Source organism: Lolium perenne, chromosome 2 (genome assembly GCF_019359855.2).
Source record: "Lolium perenne isolate Kyuss_39 chromosome 2, Kyuss_2.0, whole genome shotgun sequence".
NCBI classification, from domain to species: Eukaryota; Viridiplantae; Streptophyta; class Magnoliopsida; order Poales; family Poaceae; genus Lolium; species Lolium perenne.
The window spans coordinates 67151558-67174328 of NC_067245.2; the positions used below are offsets into that span (position 1 = coordinate 67151558).

The 22771-nt window shown below is 43.8% G+C and overlaps 1 protein-coding gene across 1 annotated transcript; it reads left to right on the forward strand.

Annotated features, from left to right (window-relative positions):
• The first annotated feature begins 10319 nt into the window (after positions 1-10319).
• Positions 10320-22226, forward strand: LOC127332852 (probable amino-acid acetyltransferase NAGS2, chloroplastic). Its single transcript, XM_051359191.2, has 10 exons — positions 10320-10726; positions 11606-11693; positions 16193-16401; positions 18230-18381; positions 18619-19006; positions 19633-19730; positions 20239-20350; positions 20484-20643; positions 21422-21494; positions 21811-22226. Exons 1-10 carry the CDS (start codon positions 10418-10420, stop codon positions 21962-21964), a joined length of 1743 nt encoding a protein of 580 aa, XP_051215151.1. The 5' UTR covers positions 10320-10417; the 3' UTR covers positions 21965-22226.
• Positions 22227-22771: the final 545 nt, after the last annotated feature.

A 22771-nucleotide genomic window follows, 5' to 3' on the forward strand; every position in this document is an offset into this window, starting at 1 on the left:
CGAAGAAGTAGTCGACTAGGACTCTTGTAAAACCCTAGGCTGGTTGCATATATAAAGCTAGCCAGGGCACCCGAAATAGAGAGGCGAACATGTAGACAGAATATAGACAACATAGCTCCGCCTATGGCGACACGATGTAAACATATTATGCTCATATACTGGATTGCTAGCAGCACGTAGGGATCCTCCACCGAGGGGACCCGAAGCTGGGTACGTCGTGTGCCTAATCTTGCTCCCTGAATCTCCATCGTCGCTCTCTCCCGAAACCCTAGTCTACAATATGTAGGCATTGCCGAGGTGATCTCTCGTCACTAGGGTTCCCAACAGATATTGGCATCCCTCTAGCTAAATCAAATTAATTGTTAGATGATCACAACTGCAAGCAGTTCACATCATTTATCCACTTAGCCAAGCAAGACAACACAGATAAATGAATATTCAAGTAATCAATACAACAGAGCCTTGCAGTGGATCCAATGGATCACTGCAAGCAACAGCAATTGCTTGAGCCAACCACAGCACACACCAGTACTAATCTGTAACCACACACAGCTCAAATTGAGCACTGGTAAGGCACAAGATGGAGCACTACAACTTTTACAAGCAACTGATGATCACAGGATCATCAGCAGCTTGCTAGAACATGCTAGGGCATCACTGGCATCACACAGGAACTATATAAATTAAACAGCCACAGTTAAGCAACAATTGAATCACAGACTAGCACATAAACCATTTTTATGATTGTATCCAGAAGCATATCATCAAGGAATTGATGTATATGGACAACAATTAAGCAAGGCCAAGCCTACCATGAGCCAGAACTCAATAATCATCACACAAATAACACTATCTCTTGCTAAACAGCAAGAATCACTCACAGTAATGAACCAGGGGAGCCAGAGCATATCACAGCACAAGCAAGCAAGCAACAGCAATGGCTAGTGATGCTCAGATGAGCATCTAGCCAGATAATAGCATGTATAACCACAAGGGTGAGCAGAGACTAGAAACAAAGGAAGCACACGCCACAGTAAGATTTACACACGAGCATAGACTAGGGCAAGCTTGGCAGTAGCAGCACAGCAAGCAGCATACGCACAGCAGTAGAGCTCGGCATAGCATAGGCACAAGGAACAGCAGGCCAATGGCCAGAGCTAGCTCAGAAGGACAAGAGAGGAGGAAGAACAAGCAGTAGAGCAGAAGGGAGGCGGTGAGCACTTACCAATTAGACGGAGAAGGGCACGGCCATGGCGGCACGGCGGCACACGCCGGGCGAACGGCGGCGCCAGGCCATGGCCAAGCCAAGCTAGATCATCACCGAGGCGCAGGGGCTCCAACGCAACCACGGCGGGGCACGAGGCCACACCACGGCGCCAGGCTCGTCGGCAATGACGAGATCGCCGCACGGCCATGTCGCAGGAGGGTTGGGGAAGAACGGTGGCGGCGAGGGAAAGCAGATCGGCGCGGATCAATCGAAGCGCCGTCGAACGGCGGTTCGATTGGCACCAATCTCGCCGCCGGAGTTGGCCGGTGGTGGTCGGATTAAATCGGCGACGGCGAGGCGACCACGGCATCGCCAGAGCGTCGAGGAGGGGTTAGGGTTTCTGCGCGAAGGGGAGAGGAAGGAGCGAGTGGGCCGACCGAGCCGAAAGGGTGGCTCGGGTTCGACCTAACCCGCTGGGCCACCCTGACAGGTGGGCCCAGGGGCATTATTGTCATTTCACAAAATCACTTAATTACAGAAACTTTAAAATTACATAAGAAATGTTTAGAAGCTCTAAAAAATAAGTAAAAATATGAAAATTGATCAGCATAAAATTCTCTATCTGAATAAAATATCAAAGAGAATTTTTGAAGACAACCAAGAATAAGTCTTAATTTGATGATTTAAATAATCATTTAGATCACACATAATATTTTCAACAATGAAAATAAGTCCATTAATGCCTTTGGACTTTAAAAACACCTTGACAACATTTCAAGGTTGTATTTTACTTTAAATAGAGTATCTCCAATCCATTCTTAGTATTAACCTCTTACATGAAATAATACTGTCATCGGAAGGGGGAACAAACCCTAAAAACTGGAATCATGCATAATTGCCTCTTTAACCATTGCCCTTATCGGACAATGATGCTATTTTTCAGAAACAGAGGACAAGGGTCAGTCCACACCATCCAACTGCAAAACTTTGCAGTGTTCAGGCAAGCTCATCACTTGCTCATTTCATTTGAGCATCTTTATCAAATTACTTGCAAAGTACTATGATTATCACTATTGCATAAAAACCAAAACCACTACTTTCATAACTATGAATATGACTATGTGGTGGGCAATGGAACCATGGATTGTGTTGATATGGTGGAGGTTCCATTGCAAGGGTTTATATCCATCTAGGATTAAACAACAAATGTCGTCCAGTGATTCTTGTGCCGTAATATCCGTGTTAACCATAAGATCTGAAATGGGACGGACTAGTCAATCGTATTTCCACCTCTTGTACATCAATGGATGCACTTACCATAGCAGTTGTATCTTGCGGAGCAACTTGAGGGTGGGGATCCCACTCTAATTCCCCACGGTTATGCTGTGCATACCGTAGCGGTTGCGGCTTGCGGAACAACTTGAGGGTGGGGATCCCACTCTAATTCCCCACGGTAATGTGGTCTATGATGGGTTGCAGCTACCGGCGAAGGAGTTTGGTTCGATCCCGGCATCGTTGTCGTGGTCGGGGTCCGTCCTTAAGTGGTGTAAGTGGACCGACGAGGACCCAGGGTCGGGGTTTGCAACAAAGGGTGGGTGTGCGAGGTAGCGGAGGAATATGATTGGCTATGACCTTATACCGGGCCTCACACCATAGGAAGTGTGGACGGGAAAGCTGCCCGGTTGGCACCAAGGTTAAGATCTCTTATGGGTAAAGCAACACACCTCTGCAGAGTGTAAAGAACCGTGACCTGTCACTCCCTGTTCCGGGATATGGAACTGCGAACGCGGCCGGAAAGGAGCTCCATGAAGTTCTAGTAAACCGGTGAAGGCTGACGGACATAGCTCTTTGAAATAAAAGCAACCTCTTGAAGAAATGTTTATCAAAACCTGCATTGGTATTAGACTTTCTGGTCTAATATCGTAGCTAGTGCATTAAACACCTCTTATCTATAATGAACTTGTTGAGTACGCTCGTACTCATCCCACTCTTAAATCCCTTGCTTAGATTGTCTGAACCGTCTGGAGGAGGACTACGACAACCCTGAAGGAGCCGAGATCATCGGCTATGAAGAACCAGACCTCTCAGGAGGTGTTGAAGGCGTAGACTACCTTATAGTCTACGGAACCGGGGAGGCTTCCGGAGGAAATCAAGCCTAGAAGCACTGAGTAGTAGTAGTAGCCGAGCAGTGCGAACTCTTAGTACTTAGCTGCTCGACGAAATAAATGTATAACCTAGTGAAACTTCTATATTGTAAGCTAAGGTGGGTTCGCCTCGAACCCAGGAGTATACCTCTTAGGACCCAAGAGGAGCTCCGAGACGATATGTGTATTATGCTTGTAATAATAAATGAATGAGTTATGGACCTGCTATGTTCTGTTGTACTACTCTGAGGGATGTAATATTTGCGGAATGGTACTTCGTGAATGTTATATCAACGACTGGCATACTACAACATGCAGTGGTATGCAGGGTCACCACATGGAGTTAGTGGTGCGTAAGGAGAAGTTGCACAAGCCTAAAGTGCAGCTAGAGGTGCATGTTCTTCCGAGCATCGATGTTGGTGATGTTTCAGCCATGCCTGTAGATGACAAGCCAGTTCTTGTTGGTGACAAGCCAGATGAAACTACACTTATTGTTGATGTAGATGTTGCAGCATGTGCTACAGTTCCAGTTTGTGTTGATGCCAGTATACAGACTGATGATGTTTGTGCTGATGGTGATTCAGTACATGTGGCATAGATGCGCGTGGGAGGAGTGGGAGGTGAGCGCGTCAGTGGAATGGTGGACAGCGGCACTACCGTGCTAGGAGTACTGTCCAGTTTTCCGCGACACCGCGGATCCATCGAGGCAAGGATGGACGTGTGAGACATCTACGTGGCCCAGGAATTACACATCTTGTGCAGGGTCATGTGCAGCGACATAGGGGTCCATCAAAACCTCGCAAGAAGAAGGAATTGGCGCCGAAGTCCAAGCTCATGTGGAGAAGAAAGGAGGCGCCAAGTGCTGTATCAAGTCGAGAAGGCCGCGAGGGAGGATGTGGTGTGGAAGGCAAGCAAGACTTGAGGACGGCGAGGACGTGTCATGTTCATATCACGTCACCTTTTCCAGAAGACCCTCACGCATTGGGGACAACGCTTCTTGAAGGGGGGGGGGAGGATGATATGGGCACGGAGGCCTATGTGGAGCCCAATTTCAAGACTCCACCAAGCTAGGTGGTACGCCATCGAGGATTCAGGAGTGACACGCTAGGACGACCTACGCCATGTAATAATTAAGTCTAAGGTTGTGTCATTCATTCTATGTTAGGAAATAATGTAGCCAGGTCATGTGGTGGGCCAATTAGGGTTAAATTAGTGTTGTGTTTGGCTTTGGGCCTGTCCAAGCCAAACCAGGTCAGCCCATCAAGTGGGGCGCCCCAGCCTAGCAAGGCTGGCCGGCCACCTCCCTCTCATATAAGGTGGAGGCACGGCTAGGGTTTAGGATAAGAACAAGTTTAGTCTAAAGTTTAGGTTTTACCTAGTTGCGTGTGTTCACGTGTATCATCCCTCCGGGGGTACGGCGCTGCCGTTTATCTATATTATCCGCTGCGAAGGTTCTTGTGTTCATCAAGGATTGTCTAGCTCTTGGTTTGAGGCGGTCGTTCATCGATCCGTTGCTTGCTGGATTCGTTCCCTCTTCTCCAGGCTGCGTTCATCGCGTTGTTGGGAGGATTCTCTACCCCAGGTTCTCGCTGTGAAAGATCGGGCATCAACTAAGGAGGATCCAGTGGGTCGCTCCCTTATCACCTAGCCCACTTCCACTAAGGAATTTTCTCGAGGCGGAAATCGGGCCTTTACAAGGTACTTGGGGCACACATCCACAACCAAATTGGAGGCTCCCAAATCTGTAACAACAACAAGAACAGGAACAATATCAATTACAAACAACTAGGGTTTCTCAAAAGAGGAACAGTAGCACAAAGCATATGAGGGGGAAATGCAAATCGCTTCGGTGAAGATGTAGATCGGGGTCTTCTCCTTCGAATCTCCAAAGATCAAGAACTTTGGTTGGGTGGAGGAGGAGATCTTGTGATTCTTGTGTTTCTTGAGGTGGCTCTAATGGTGATGAACTTGTGGAATGATTGAGCAGGTTGGAAGGAAGAAGAAGGGGGGGTATCAATACCCCTCTCAAAATCTAGCTGTTGGAGCTCTTCGAGGGCCGGAAAATCCGGCCTTGGGGAAAATCCGGGCAAAAGTCCGGCCCCCTATCCAGGGGAATACTGATCCGCATCGCCAAAAGTCCTTAGCCGATTTTGGGGGCCCGGATATTTTGCAAATATCTGGCCCGGATTATCCGTCCTGGTGAAAACCAGCCTGCATCTTTTTGTCTCCTTTTTCCATACAAATCATCCATATATATGTGTATATATATTCTCTACATCAATTCAACAAACATTAGAGTATCCCATATATTGATATCAAACAAACCAAAACATAATGTGAGAGATGTTCTTTCAGCGGGCTGGGCTTCGCGATGGTACCGGCCCAGCTAGGGTGGTACTACCGGCCAGCCCAAACTCCCCCATTTAAACCAAATATGGCAATTTTGTAAAATCAAGAACTTAAGATTGGGAGCTCCAAATTGAGTGAAGCCAATTTTGTTAGAAAGAGAACGACAATAGCTATCCCAAAAATGGAAACTAGTGGTGGATGAGTTTCTATGAATTTTAGAGGGACAACCCCTCAATATAAGAAACCAAGAAAACCACCCAACTTGAAAATGCAACAAGTGATATACGCGAAATTCGTTTTCGATGAACTAGAGCTTGTCATGGAAATAACCACAAGCTCTAAAACACCACATGGATAAGATCCAAATAACAACCAAGAAAGATGATGCAAGGATGCAAAGGTTTGGCCGCACTCCAAACGATACGATCGAGTTACTCACTCGAGAGCCCCTTGATAGTGCGACTATTATCCTATAAACCGATCTCCCAACTAAACCACGAGACCGGTAAGATAGAAACCCTATCAAGAGAAAATCTTAACCTTGCGCCTTCCACTTGAGCTCGATGATGACGATATTGACCGCAACAAGATGGAACACTTCTTGATTGTGCTTGCTTGATGAAGTCTTGCGGATTGCTCCCCCATACTCCACTATGGGAGAGCTTCTTCTTTGGTGCATCTTCACATATCCATGAACACCATAAGAATGGAAAGCTTCAAGCATATGATCTCTTCAACTTGATTCATCTTGAATTTTCACTTTACTTCTTCTTATTGCAACCTTGAAGCCAACACATGGTTGAAGCATTGCCTATGGACAACTCCTACAAATATAACTAAATGCAAACATTAGTCCATAGGGATTTTCATTAATTACCAAAATCACACATGGGGGCTCTAAGCACTTTTAGTCGAGGCATCCCATTCCGCGCCGTTCGAGCTCCCGCCACTCCACCAAGGGTTCAGGGCGGGGATATGGAGGGGCAGACGCGGAGAAGGGGGAGGAGGGAGGAGCTCAGCGAAGAGGGAGAGAACGGCGGAGCTACGCAGAGGAAGGCGGAGGAGGGAGAGGCTCACCGCGCCGCCGTGGCAAGCTCCAATTCGGGAGACTCTGGTCGAGCGGAGAAAGGCTACAAGAGGTACAACTTCACGATTCTAGGACAATACGGAGGTGTGACCCTCCGAATTGGTCAGCGTTAGAAAATGTTTCGGACGGGTGCTCGCTGGAATTGGACCAAACTTCCACACCATGATTCTACGAGCACCCAAACAACGGAATTCGGGCCTTAAATTCCAATTCCTCAATTTCAACTCCAATTCAGTGCATCCAAACACATAGTAAATCTAGGACGGCATGACTGCCCGTAGATTTTTTTTTGAGAGGAATGATTGCTCGAAGTTTTGTTTTTTTGGAGCTTAGACTGCCTGTAGATTTTATTTTTTGAGCAGAAACCGACTGCCTGTAGATAACAACACGCTAACCGATCGTAGGCTAGTTCTGAATGGCCCGTTTAGTTAACTTTGGGCCTGATAAAGGTGCAGACTGAGCCGAGCAAACCAGCTCCTCTAAAAAAACAAAGCGGCTGAGCCGCACGTGGTGGTAGCTCGTGTTTCTTTCCAAGCCCAAACTGTGTGCTGGTCCGCGAGTACGCGCCAATCCGCTTGCCGGAACGACGACCTACTCTACTCGCAGCTGTCCCCTCCGCGGGCCCCAATTCCCTAGGGTTCCTACTTCCTAGGCCGTGCCCCGTCGCCATTTGCTTACATGGCCTCATCGGCCGCCGCCGCGCGCCTCGCCGGCGGGGTATCGCGGCCTGCGTCTCGGGATGCAGCCGCCCGGGGCCTTCCGTCGAGGAGCCAGAGTCTGCCTCTGCCCCTGCCGCGCCGGCGTCCGCGCAGCATCCGGTGCTGTGCCGTTCGCCATCCCGGCGGCGGCGGCGTGGACGCGGGGGAGGAGTTTGTCGGGTTCTTCCGGGAGGCGTCGCCGTACATCCGGGGCCACCGCGGGAGCACCTTCGTGGTCGTCCTCTCCAGCGAGGTCGTGTCAGGGAGATATATCTACGCAATATATAGGGAGATAATAGGATAGAGGTAACCGAGAGTGGAGCACGTGGAGACACAGAGTTGATTCCCGTAGTTCCCTTCCTTTGCAAGAAGGTACGTCTACGTTTGGAGGAGTGTGGTTGCTATGAAAGCCAAACCAACACCACGAAGGCTTCACTCAGGTCTCCGGTGAGCAACGCCACGAAGGCCTAGCCCACTTCCACTAAGGAATTTCCTCGAGGCGGAAATCGGGCCTTTACAAGGTTCTTGGGGCACACATCCACAACCAAATTAGAGGCTCCCAAATCTGTAACAACAACAAGAACAGGAACAATATCAATTACAAACAACTAGGGTTTCTCAAAAGAGGAACAGTAGCACAAAGCATATGGGGGGGAAATGCAAATCGTTTCGGTGAAGATGTAGATCGGGGTCTTCTCCTTCGAATCTCCAAAGATCAAGAACTTTGGTTGGGTGGAGGAGGAGATCTTGTGATTCTTGTGTTTCTTGAGGTGGCTCTAATGGTGATGAACTTGTGGAATGATTGAGCAGGTTGGAAGGAAGAAGAAGGGGGGTATAAATACCCCTCTCAAAATCCAGCTGTTGGAGCTCTTCGAGGGCCGGAAAATCCGGCCTTGGGGAAAATCCGGGCAAAAGTCCGGCCCCCTATCCAGGGGAGTACTGATCCGCATCGCCAAAAGTCCTTAGCCGATTTTGGGGGACTGGATATTTTGCAAATATCCGGCCCGGATTATCCGGCCTGGTGAAAACCAGCCTGCATCTTTTTGTCTCGTTTTTCCACACAAATCATCCATATATATGTATATATATTCTCTGCATCACTTCAACAAACATTAGAGTATCCCATATATTGACATCAAACAAACCAAAACATAATGTGAGAGATGTTCTTTCACCGGGCTGGGCTTCGCGGTGGTACCAGCCCAGCTAGGGTGGTACTACCGGCCAGCCCAAACTCCCCTATTTAAACCAAATATGACAATTTTGTAAAATCAAGAACTTAAGATTGGGAGCTCCAAATCGAGTGAAGCCAATTTTGTTAGAAAGAGAACGACAATAGCTATCCCAAAAATGGAAACTAGTGGTGGATGATTTTCTATGAATTTTAGAGGGACAACCCCTCAATACAAGAAACCAAGAAAACCACCCAACTTGAAAATGCAACAAGTTATATACGCGAAATCCGTTTTCGATGAACTAGAGCTTGTCATGGAAATAACCACAAGCTCTAAAACACCACATGGATAAGATCCAATAACAACCAAGAAAGATGATGCAAGGATGCAAAGGTTTGACCGCACTCCAAACGATACGATCGAGTTACTCACTCGAGAGCCCCTTGATAGTACGACTATTATCCTATAAACCGATCTCCCAACTAAACCATGAGACCGGTAAGATAGAAACCCTATCAAGAGCAAATCTTAACCTTGCGCCTTCCACTTGAGCTCGATGATGACGATATTGACCGCAACAAGATGGAACACTTCTTGATTGTGCTTGCTTGATGAAGTTTTGAGGATTGCTCCCCCATACTCCACTATGGGAGAGCTTCTTCTTTGGTGCATCTTCACATATCCATGAACACCATAAGAATGGAAAGCTTCAAGCATATGATCTCTTCAACTTGATTCATCTTGAATTTTCACTTTACTTCTTCTTATTGCAACCTTGAAGCCAACACATGGTTGAAGCATTGCCTATGGACAACTCCTACAAATATAACTAAATGCAAACATTAGTCCATAGGGATTTTCATTAATTACCAAAATCACACATGGGGGCTCTAAGCACTTTTAGTCGAGGCATCCCATTCCGCGCCGTTCGAGCTCCCGCCACTCCACCAAGGGTTCAGGGCGGGGATATGGAGGGGCAGACGCGGAGAAGGGGGAGGAGGGAGGAGCTCGGCGAAGAGGGAGAGAACGGCGGAGCTACGCAGAGGAAGGCAGAGGAGGGAGAGGCTCACCGCGCCGCCGTGGCAAGCTCCAATTCGGGAGACTCTGGTCGAGCGGAGAAAGGGTACAAGAGGTACCACTTCACGATTCTAGGACAATACTGAGGGTGGAGGTGTGACCCTCCGAGTTGGTCATCGTTAGAAAACGTTTCGGATGGGTGCTCGCTGGAATTGGACCAAACTTCCACACCATGATTCTACGAGCACCCAAACAATGGAATTCGGGCCTTAAATTCCAATTCCTCAATTTCAACTCCAATTCAGTGCATCCAAACACATAGTAAATCTAGGACGGGTGGCTGCCCGTAGATTTTTTTTTGAGAGGAATGATTGCTCGAAGATTTTGTTTTTTTGGAGCTTAGACTGCCTGTAGATTTTTTTTTTTGAGCTACCGACTGCCTGTAGATAACAACACTCTAACCGATCGTAGGCCAATTCTGAATGGCCCGTTTAGTTAACTTTGGGCCTGATAAAGGTGCAGGCTGAGCCGAGCAAGCCAGCTCCTCTAAAAAAACAAAGCGCATGTGGTGGTAGCTCGCGTTTCGTTCCAAGCCCAAACTGTGTGCTGGTCCGCGAGTACGCGCCAATCCGCTTGCCGGAACGAACGACGACCTACTCTACTCGCAGCTGTCCCCTCCGCGGGCCCCAATTCCCTAGGGTTCCTACTTCCTAGGCCGTGCCCCGTCGCCATTTGCTTACATGGCCTCATCGGTCGCCGCCGCGCGCCTCGCCGGCGGGGCATCGCGGCCTGCGTCTCGGGATGCAGCCGCCCGGGGCCTTCCGCCGAGGAGCCAGAGTCTGCCTCTGCCCCTGCCGCGCCGGCGTCCGCGCAGCATCCGGTGCTGCGCCGTTCGTCATCCCGGAGGCGGCGGCGTGGACGCGGGGGAGGAGTTCGTCGGGTTCTTCCGGGAGGCGTGGCCGTACATCCGGGGCCACCGCGGGAGCACCTTCGTGGTCGTCCTCTCCAGCGAGGTCGTGTCGGGACCGCACCTGGACCGCATTCTGCAGGTACTGCATTGCTAAATTGAGTTGAGCTGGTGGTGTTCGGATTTGTTCCAGTTGTTTGTTCAGATATAATGTACATGCCGCCTATTTTAGTACTGTCCTGCTGGCTCCATTATTGAATTTGTCCTTCTTCCATAACGTTGGGTTTGTTCTATAGCTGCGCTTAGTAGTTGCCCAACATAATCACAAATGATCCAGGCAAAGTAGTCAAATTATAACAGCCATTGTGATTGGCGATATGCCCGCAGTGGTTTCACAATAAAGCACTCTGCGATTTTGACATATGAAAAGAGATTGTAAGACTGGGTCATTAGACTTTATTATTGGGGATAAGAATTGGGGAATAGAACGAAGAGTAAGGCACTGACTGAGATGGTGCAGGTCTTACAACCAAAACATCAAAGGGAAAATTTAAGCTAAAGCCAAAGCGAATAAAGAGAAACTATGAAGAAGAATTGTACAGCTATGCGACACATTACTGGGAATAGAATGAAAGTAACTTTGTTTTCTGGTAGGTAAGAGATTGTAAGCCTTATTATCGATATGCTTCGTTGGACTTTAGTGGGGATAAGAATTGGTAAACAGAATTAAGAGTAACTTTGTTTTTTTTTTGGTACGTAGGAAGGCTGAGGTTATGATTCTGATTCAGGACTGTAAATCATGTCAATTTTAGTACATTATTGGGAAAAAGGAGTAGAAAGCATCGATTTTCCTGCAAGGAATCTGGAAAAATGTTGCACTCATGTGGCACAGGAGTTTTTTATGTGATATTTATCTTCTTTCATGGCCATCGAGTTTCACAGGGCTATGGATTCCTAGTTATCAACTGCCCTACATTTTTGCATTTTTTTAAAGGGAAAATTACATTTCTATCACATGCAGGACATTTCACTTCTCCATGGTCTGGGGGTAAACTTTGTTCTTGTTCCAGGGACACATGTTCAGATTGATAAGCTCTTGTCAGAAAGAGGTCGGTTCTGCACACACAGCACACATCCTTGTTGCCGTACTTGTCACTCATTCTTCATCTATCACTCTTAAAATTGGCTGTGCCATTGAGGCATTGACACAACACTAGAAAAATGATTAGTATTTCTCTTGTGTGGATTCACTTAGTTTGCAAAGACCGTGACATGAGTTGTATTTTTTTTATGTATAACTTAATCTGCCAAGCACATGAGCAAGCTGCATGACTAGAAATACATCAGAACCCATTTTGCTACTGCACATTGATACCTTGTAGTGAACAGCATCTCATTAGGAAGTGTAGCTGTTAGTTCGTCAATGTCTGCCCTACTCCCATGTAAACTCTTCCATGGAATTATATCCGAATGTGATTTGCGGAGGAACTCTTAAACCAGGACTAAGGTTAAAAATAGAGGCAAAGCTCTCTCCTGGTCCCGGGCATTCGGTTTTAACCGAAATTTCGGTTCGGTTTTTTCGGTTTTTCTATAATTCGGGTTATACAATATAGGCACCGAAATAACATCGGTTTCCTAGTTAATAGATAGTTCGGTTAACCAATAATTCGGTTCGGTTTTCGGTTTTAAACCGAAATACCCTGATGACATGGAAATAAAATAACAACACAAGACGCCAATATACTGTATGTATGCAAGTCGTCAAGTCCACGCCACGGCAGCAAGACACATAACACGCTGAACCATATCCTACCTGCATGCACTAGTCAATAAAATGCATACCTTGATGAAGCAGCGTCAATGCATATGCTCAAAAAAGTATCACACGATTGAAGGTCTTGCACAAGTCATTCACACACACTTGACTACTTATAGTTTACACCAATAGAGCTTCAAAATAAAATAGTTCACACAAACAAACGAAGTAACACTGATAAACCGCAATGATCTGAAGTGCAAACAGCAGCAACTCAAAAAGTTCTACTTTTTCTTGCGACCAGTCCTAGACTTGGTTGTACCAGATGGTCCTGTTTTGCTAGTTCCTGCATTGGAAGGTTCAGTGATTTTGCTTTTGCTAGAAATTGCTGCTTTGTTTTTGAATTCTTGAATCAGCTCTGAAATAAAAAAAATACAAGGGAACCATTCGTTATTGCAGGCTTTTAGTAAGTAACTAATTAAACAAAATGAGTAAATTATTGACATGTTCTATTGACTCACCTTCCTCAAGCTTGGCTAACTCTTCTGTGTTCTCTTGAATGTTGATGGGGGTGGACCTTCGAAGCCAATCTTGCGTACAAATAATAGCTTCTACCATGAAAGGAGTAAGTGATGTCCTGAAGTCATCTAGGACACGTCCACCAGTGCTAAATGCACTTTCAGATGCTACGGTTGAAATTGGAATCGCAAGGACATCACGAGCCAAATGTGCTAGTATTGGAAATCTAGAGGAGTTCGTCTTCCACCAAGCTAGGATATCAAAATTCGTGCTATCAATATCTTCACAATCTTCACCTAAGTATTTCTCTAGTTCAGATTTGCTATTGTTACTTGCACCAGTATTTAGCCTCATCTTCTTGGCAACAAGTTCCTTCATCATACTTGCAGTACCTCCTTTTCCACCTTCTTTACGTGGCACATCACTTGATTGAGGAGCTGAATCGCTCGCTACAGGAGCATAGTTTTTCCTATATTCCTCAAACAACTCATAAAGGCACTTGTTTATTGCAGACCAAACTTTCTGGCCATTTCCCTCACCATACATTTCTCCAATGGCTATCTCTGTGTACTCAGAAAGCTTATACCTTGGATCAAGAAAAGTAGCAATAAAGATCATCAGGTTGATGTTTTCCTTCTCTTTTGTCTTGTCTTTTCCCTTCCCTTTCTCCTTCTCCGGGTCATTCTCATGCCACTTCCCCCAATACTTGTCATATTTTTCCTTCATTCTCTTCCCCATATCTCTTTGGAGAGAATCCTCACTCTCAAGCCAGCTGCGCACCAAGAGGTTGACTTCTCCAATCTCATGAAAGAATGTGTTAGCAGTTACATTAAGTGATGCCGAAACACGTACAGTGAGATCAGAAAAATGTCTAAGGAATTCGGCCATCTTCTTAGAATTATCCCAATCTTGCTCATCGGGAACACCTGGACCTTTGACGCCGCTACTTTTCTCACATGTTAGATCAATAGTATAATAGGGATCTTCTTCTGCATACCTTGCAAACACCTTTTCGTAGATGATTGCAGCCTTCAACATGTCATGTGTGGAGTTCCACCTGGTGCATACATCAAGGTTCAAAAATGCTTTGGTGTCCACTTTCTCTAGATCAGCACATTCCTTGAATTTATCCAACCTGATACACAAATGCAAGCATCCAGTAAGTAAACTATTTATTCATAATAATTAACAACTCCTAAGAATGCAAGAATGAAATAATAAATCACCTTGTTGTTCCATTCTTGATGTATCTCACAGCAGCACGTACACGCTTCATCGAAAGATCAACCTCTTTCAAACCATCGCTAACAATCAAATTGACAATGTGGGCAGCACATCTCATGTGAAGATATTTGCCTCCTGCTATTAAAGTTTTCATATGCCTCTTTACATAACCAATACCACCATCATTTGAACTAGCATTATCAACTGTTATTGTCATGACTTTATCTAATCCCCACTCCATCAAACATGTAAGCAAGTGTTTCCCAATGTCCTCTCCTCTATGACCCTTTACCTTGAAAAAACCAATGATCTTCTTATGTAATTTCCATTCTTTATCAATAAAGTGTGAAGTGACAGTCATGTAACTATCTTGCTGTTGCGAAGTCCAGCAATCAGTTGTGATGCAAACTCTTTCACATTGCTCTTGGAAAAACAATTTCAGCTTGGCTTTCTCCTCATAATAAGTGCCAACTGCGTCCCTAGTACAAGTCCTTCTAGATGGTGGTTTGAACCTTGGGCAAGCTACAACCATAAACTTTCTAAAGCCTGACTTTTCACCAAATGCAAATGGGAGCTCATCTTCTATGATCATTTGAGCAAATGCAGCCCTAAGTTTATCAGGATCAAATTTCCAGCAGCCTACAAAATCAGTTACTTGCAAAACACCTTGCTTTGGATCTTTAAGATGTATGTGAGGATTTCTTTTGCAAATGTTAAAATGGTTCCTGAGGGCAGTGGTACCATTTTTAACTGAGTGTGCTTTGATTTCACGCTTGCAATACTTACACTTGCCCTTCCTCAGAATACCTTCCAGAAAGATTTTGGTGAAGTGATTCCACATATCCGATCTAGCTGCCATCTCTTTTCTTCCTGTCTGAGCATCACCATCCTCCTTATCCTTGTTAGCAGCAGCCGCTTCCTCTTCCTTCTGTAACCCCTCCGTTGCCTCATCATCGACCAGCACAATCTCCTTCCCATCGTCATTGTCCTGTACGATAAAGGTAAGGCACACTTGTTTGACTAATGGTCATATACAGAGGGCACAACAATACTATTTAGTATTTGAAAACTAGTTTATAAATTCTACCTCAGGAACCTCATTCTCCTGGTTCTGGACGTGAATGTCATGGTCGGACTCACTCCCGTTTCCCATCTCCATCTCTTCACTTGACATCTAAAGAAATATGTATTCAAAATAGAAATGGTTACCACTTCGTAATCATCTACTTAAACACCCGATCGCCAGTGCCGATGGACACATCGCCGGCTGCTCCCCGGACATATACCTATGCAGCCGTGCCGAACAACAGAGAGAGACCAAGCGAATGAAAAGAGCAGCACATCCGCTGGCTACTGGCTACAGAGAATTACCTCGATGTATTCGACTCACTGCGTCGGCCGGCCGGAGTCGACAGAGATGACGTTGCACGCCGGCCAACTACGGTACCAAGATGCGATCTGGCGGCTGTACCTCTAGTCTGCAGATGAGAATAGGGAGAGTATGGAATTACGTCGGATATTCAGGAGATTAATTAGGGATGGAATCAGAGGGAGATGTGAGCTTTTACGTGCGTGGGGCTGGAGCTGGACTGCTGCATAGTACGTGCAATTGTAGGCTTTGTGAACTGTTGGGCTTTTGCGTGTTGGGCTTCCTACAAACGAACGACATGCGAGATTGAGAGGTCTGGAGCTCTCGTGTCGTTCAGGTTTTTGTCTGTGTCACCTATATCTCGGTTTATACGGTTATTTCGGTCAATCGGATGTCAAAACCGAATTTAAATTATAAAAATCGGTTTATCATATTTACGCACCGAAATTAGTCCCGGTTAATTCGGTTTCGGTGTATTCGGTTTCGGTTCCGGTTAATTCGGTTTCGGTGTTCGGTTTCGGTTTTTTATGCCCACCCCTAGTCAAATGTTAAATGCATGAAAACATAAAGTTATTAGTTTCTTTGGTAGGTGACAATGATGGGGAGAATGATTCTTTTCTGCACTATTGTATTGTCCTTACTCCTTAGCTTATGCTAATTTTGGCAGACGTTATTCTTCTTGTAACTTATTTATAATATTTTTCTGGTAGTGCAGTTGCTCATCTTATGAATTTCTGTAGGAAGGAAGGCTAAATATGTTGGTCAGTACCGAGTTACTGATTCTGATTCATTAGAGGCTGCAATGGAGGCAGCTGGCAGAATAAGGTTAACAATAGAGGCAAAGCTCTCTCCTGGTCCTCCAATGTTAAATCTCCGTAGACATGGTGTTATTGGACATTCACATGGTCTTGTGGATAATGTCGCAAGTGGCAACTTCCTTGGTGCTAAGGTGAAACTTAACCTAGCTTCCTCAAAAATAAGCAGTCTTCACAATATTATCTTGCAACTTTCAAGTATTCTGTAACATGTGTGCTCGGTGCAGATTTATACTTGTAAATAGCTCCATACGTGAGTAAACGATAGGTTTTTTCCTTTCACCCTGGTACCTCAAAATAGAGATGTACTGTGGAATTTTTACTTAGAAGAAATAAAATTCGCTTTTGGACCCTGAACTTTGCCCCTCCTTTACTTTTCGTCCTAAGACCTCATAACCTTACGTTTTGAGCTATGATGCTACTGGTGATAATAAGTTTACACAAGTTTGGAAATTCAGATAGATAAATAATACTCCCTCCGTCTCAAAATATAATGCACACATTTTTTGGCACGGTCTTTGATGCACAACTTTTACCACTAATGTATACTACCAAATTATATGGATTTAGAATGTATAAATGGTATCGTTGCATTCGTCTCGCAAATCCCTTTCATTTCATATATGATTATACAAATTTTGTGGACATATTATAAGTACAAATCATAGTCGAACTTGCAGGTTGTTGACCAGCGAAATTTATGGGCGCCTTATATTTTGGGACGGAGGGAGTATGTACTGAAAAATCGCTAAAGAATAGAGTTTGTTGTCCTCGTGTAATTTATACATAGTTCTGATTAACAGACACTTTCTTTAGCATCTAGTAATTGGGTTTTGTAAATTTGTGTAGTTCCATGATAATTGATAATGCGATACTTAAGTAGTTATTAACTTGGTCTATTTGAATAATGTTCTCCATATATGTACTTCATGATAACAGGGATTTCCTTATTATTTTCAAAGAATGTTTAATTATGCCTGTGTCCAAAGGACTCATTTCACTTTCCAACTATTTTACATTTCTTTTGCTTCATGTTCACTCTTAAATTTTGGATGCAGAGCCTTACATACTAACAGTTAAGTAGTTAACCACCCGGTGGATTTGTTCAAATGACAAGTGTCGTAAATATTAAATTGCTCTAGCACTAAAAGCCGGTCCATGCTGACAGTAATTCCATGTTCTAGTTACTGAGTTACTTGCAGCATGCAAACAATTGCCTTCGTAATTTATTACCAGGGTTACCTTATGACACAGATTCGTGGTTAAAAATTAGTTTTTCACGTTGTTGTAAATACCCTTCAACCGTCATTCTGGTGAAGCTGGAATATTTGCGTCAAAGGCGTGGATCTCCACCCTTAGCCCAATTTAGAGATAATTGTAGTACATTACTTAGTCAGTAAGGATATCTATTTATTTAGGGCAGAGGTCAGTTTAGATAGGAAGATAAATGTATGGTTTGTTAGGAAGTTGGGGTTCTATTCTTAGGCATCAAATTGACCCTTTCCCGTCCAATGAGTAAATATAAACTAGTAAAGATCTAATCCCTGCCCCAAAACTTTTTTTTCCCTTTCATCCCCTGCACCATGGCCGGTGAACAGTTGCTCCTTAGGACCGATACCAATCTTAGCATGTGAGGTTTTAGGACCGGTACCAATCTTAGCATGTGACAAATTTGCTCTTATAAACCGACGTGCTTAGAACAGTGTGAAGAACTCTAGGGTCGGGAGTTATGATCTGGAATCGGCAGGCATATGTTCTTGACTTGTAACTTTAAGGTCCTGGTTATGCCTTTATAAAAACGTTATATATCGGAGAACAATTGTAATACTGGGAACACTATGTGTCTTTCTTATAGCGTGCATGTGTTTGTCTGCATGGTATTTCTCCACTTTATTTTGTCTTGTATGTTCCACTGAACTTCAGTTTGCTGGAGGCCCTAAATTTATGAACTACTTTTGACAGAGAAGAGGGGTAGTTAATGGTATTGATTATGGATTCACTGGTGAAGTCAAGAAAATTGATGTTTCACGGATAAAAGAAAGGCTTGATAGTGATAGCATAGTTGTTGTGAGCAATATGGGATACTCGAGCTCAGGAGAAGTCTTAAACTGCAAGTATGTAGTTTTTCCTATCCTTTACTCATTTTCATGACATATTAATGATTATATGCTTATATTGTTATTTCCCACCTCGTAAGTTATGAATGTATGGTATATAAAGTTATATGTGAATGCCCTTTCTTATTTAAGATGCTAATAACTTACAAAAACTATGTCGATGTTTATAACTTGTATATATATTGTGGCTAGCCTACTAAACAAAATTGGTTTATTTTGCTTGCAAACATTCAGCACTTATGAAGTTGCCACTGCTTGTGCTTTGGCCATAGAGGCAGACAAACTTATCTGCGTTGTGGATGGTCAGATATTTGATGAGCATGGACGAGTCATTCATTTCATGTCTCTTGAGGAAGCCGACATGTTGATCAGAAAGCGTGCTAAGTTAAGTGATATTGCTGCAAATTATGTCAAGGTTGTAGATGAGGAAGAACATGAACCACCTTTGAACCGAAGGGGTCATCTTAATGGTTATGCTCCTTCTTTTCAAAACGGGTTGGGCTTTAACAATGGAAACGGTATTTATTCTGGCGAGCAAGGGTTTGCTATTGGTGGTGAAGAGCGATTAAGCAGGTCAAATGGCTACCTTTCTGAGTTGGCTGCAGCAGCATATGTGTGCCATGTAAGTGTTGTGCCTTACATATGGCATTCTTCTGTTAAATCCAGTTCTGGTTCTAGATTACTAGCTTTCCACAGAGCATACCATGTACATCTAATTCTTTTGGAAATTGCATCCTCTGTGAAACAACATTACTGTTCTGAATTTGCTAGCTTTGTGTTGGGTTTTCTTGATCAATGTTGTAGTGTCATGCTGCTATGTACCTAAGGCTTGGATCCGTATGTTTTTGAGGTAGCTATAGAAGTTCTGATGAAGCAATACTCATATTGCCTGCGATGTTCACAGGTCTAAAAAGGCTGGTACACTGAACCATATATCAAGCCCTTCATTTCATGCATGTATATTCTCTGTTGTAGTTGTGCTAGATATGTATAACCCTGCTCAGAACTACATTACAATAGTATAAAATGTATGTGAAGCTGACCTGTATATAATTGTATTGGAGATGAGTGCAGTTTGAGCAGGTGACATGTCGTAAGACACTTGCATGTTCTCTTTCAATGAAATGAACAATATTTTTGCAAATCCTGACGTACTGAAACCACATTCTGTATGGAGTTTAAGCTTGAAAGTTTCATGACAGTCTATTACTTAGACTTGACTATGCATTTGTTTCTTCCGTATGTCAGGGTGGCGTTCAAAGAGTTCATATCATTGATGGAACAGTTGATGGATCACTGCTGTTAGAATTGTTTACAAGAGATGGCGCAGGGACAATGATAGCAAGGTATCCTGAAGGTCAATTCTTGTAAATTTTATTATAAAATTATATGTTCAATACGTAAGGCAATGCTTCAGGCCTGCTTTATCCTTCTATCGAGTATCGATTTAGACACATCTCTTTAACTGATTAATATCATGCTGTTTACCTTTTATATTCCTGAACATAATATAGAGTAATACTGTAACAGATCTGCAATTTGTAACTAATGTGCTTATTTGAATTGCTTACTAAGAACAGAAGAAAATGAAACCGTTTACCATGGCTAAGACACTACAGCTTGCATGCTGCTATCTACATAAGTAGATTCTTTCTGGATTTTGTTTTATAATGGTAGCGTTGCTCAATAATGTATGTCAAGGCTGACGATATATCATTGTTTTGAACTCTAGCTGTAGTTCCGCAATAAATATGTTCACCATGATATTGTCAATATATGAATGCCTTTTGGAATCTAATAGCTTCTTCAAAATATTATGAAATCATAGTATATATACCCCACCACATGTTTCAGGGATGTTTATGAAGGAACAAGGATGGCTACCGAGGAAGATCTTCATGGCATAAGAAAACTCATTCATCCACTGGAAGAATCTGGTGTTTTAGTGCGAAGAACAGATAAAGAGGTGTGCTAAAACTTTGAAAAATATATATTGAGTGCTTAAGTGTTAAGCCAATTGGTATTTTTGCCTCTGTTTAGCTTTATCTTTGTACTTAGTGGCACTAAATAAGTATGCCTTGTTTCTCACTTCTCTTCAGCTTCTTGAAGCTCTGTATTCATTCTATGTTGTTGAAAGAGATGGTTCAATCATTGCGTGTGCTGCTCTTTTTCCGTTCCCTGAGGACAAATCTGGTGAAGTTGCCGCAATTGCTGTATCTGAAGAATGCCGAGGGAGAGGTCTAGGTGACAAGTTGCTTGGTATGTTCACTGCCTATTTGGTTTTCTGAAAGTAGTCATCAATTTTTGTCCACAAGAAAACCTCAAAGTGACACCTTAGTACATTATAATTTCATAAACGGGTCGATTCACCAATATCACTTTGCATCTGGTGGTGTTGAGCTGTGAAACAGCTAAGAAATACAGGGTTAGACAATTCTTTTTGTTTGATAATGTACCTTGCTTTCTATCGCAGTGCATACTCTGTGGTCTGATTTTTCACCATTCCAAGTGTCTTTACGTTAATTTGATTATAAATGCATGGATCTGAGGGATGCATGTGTCTGCTTCTCCGCACAAACAAGGATTTTGTTTCATTGGGACGAAACTGAAAATGGTACCGCTGAGTTAGGAGCATTTTTTTTTTCCAATTGGTGTCATCCAGTTGGCTGCTTTGCCACATGCACACAAAGAACCTAACAGGTTAAATAAATGAGTAACAAGAAACCACCAATGAAAGAAATTAGTGGTAATGAGGGGGTCCCTTGATAACTAACTAGCCTACTACTAACCATCTGATTGTAAGAGCAAGAAATCAGAATGTTATTTTTTACTCAATGTACCAGTTTCCAGTTTATGACTGCTCTCTTAATGTGACCTCAAGGTTGTCCTGTAACTTAAACTGTTCTCTTTTTAATGAATGAAAAAGAGCTCACATGCTGTTATTCGTTTGTATTAGAAGAGCTCTCACATGCTGTTATTCGTTTCTACTAAAAAGGATAATACAGATCTTATTTTTCTTCTGGTTATGGTTCTTCAGATTACGTTGAGAAGGAGGCATTATCCCGTGGTCTTAGGAAACTATTCTTGCTCACTACGCGGACGGCTGATTGGTATGTTCCTATATCCTTGTCTTGTCTTGTTATATGGATGGTCTGATAGTTTATTATCCCATGATTGATCTTAGTGTAGACATTGAGTTATCACTTTGCTCTAGTTCAAATATTACGGGCTGGCGATACTCAATTCCAAGTTCCATATTATGTGGATGGTCTGTGTTGAGTGTAGAGTTTGTCCCAAATCTGGTTGACGATTTGACATGTTGCTTTGGCATGGCTTCACTAGGACCTGCTGCATAGTGAATATTGAACTGCAATGATCACACCTTAGTTTACTGCCTTGCTGGTGCTTATTTTTGAAATGGCGCAGGTTTGTGCGACGTGGTTTCTCAGCGTGCTCGATTGAGTCTATTCCTGAGCAGAGGAGAAAACGTATCAATCTGTCGCGTGGATCAAAGTATTACATAAAGGAGCTCCAGCCAAAGCATGCTGGTGTCACAGTCAACAATTTTGTTGGCAGATGACAGGACTCGCAAGGACTTTGGTGGAAGTCGACGAGATATAGCCTCTGATTATATCAAAATTCCGCTCTGGTTATATCGAAATTCAAGGTTTTTGGTGTTAATTATAGTCTTGAGAAATAGAACTGCAGTTTGTGACGGTGCTTTTAAAATACTTCTTTTTATTTACATGGATGTAAATGAGCTTTGTGCCATAACAGAAACAAATAGCAGAGGAAATTCTATACAAACACCATGACCAAGCAATGCAGGTGTTCATATGCTACCCAATTGAGTCTACCTGTTCAGTGAAGAACAGAAAATAATGGAAAGTAAGCTCTTCGTGGCATATCACTCACTATGCTTCAGGAAAGATAGGGGTTTGCAGATCTGCACATGGCAGCTAGGTTGGCATTTTTGCTTTTCTGTTTGATTCCTATGATGATTTCCTTTTGCCTGGATTGAGATTTGAGAGACAACCGGCATTTCTCCCTTTTGCTGCTTCAGATAACAAATCAAAGGGAATACTTCGTGTCAAGGTTTGCTATTTAGAAGGTGCCGCACATGCATGCTTGATGGAATTATATCGCGTGTAGCAGCACACCATCCTTTGGGAGTTTGGGGCCGGTAGCGAGCTGGCGAGGAATAAATTTCATGGTTTGGATATACCGGTAGAAGACTGGTAGCCACTTGCATGCTGCTGCAGTGGGCTGCCGAATCCAGTGGTCATCTGTGGGCGTGGGGGATGGATTTATGCAACGTCGCGTCATCATCAGGTGACAATATAAAGCAAACTGTCATCATTCACCAACACGTCGAACTGAGCCGTGT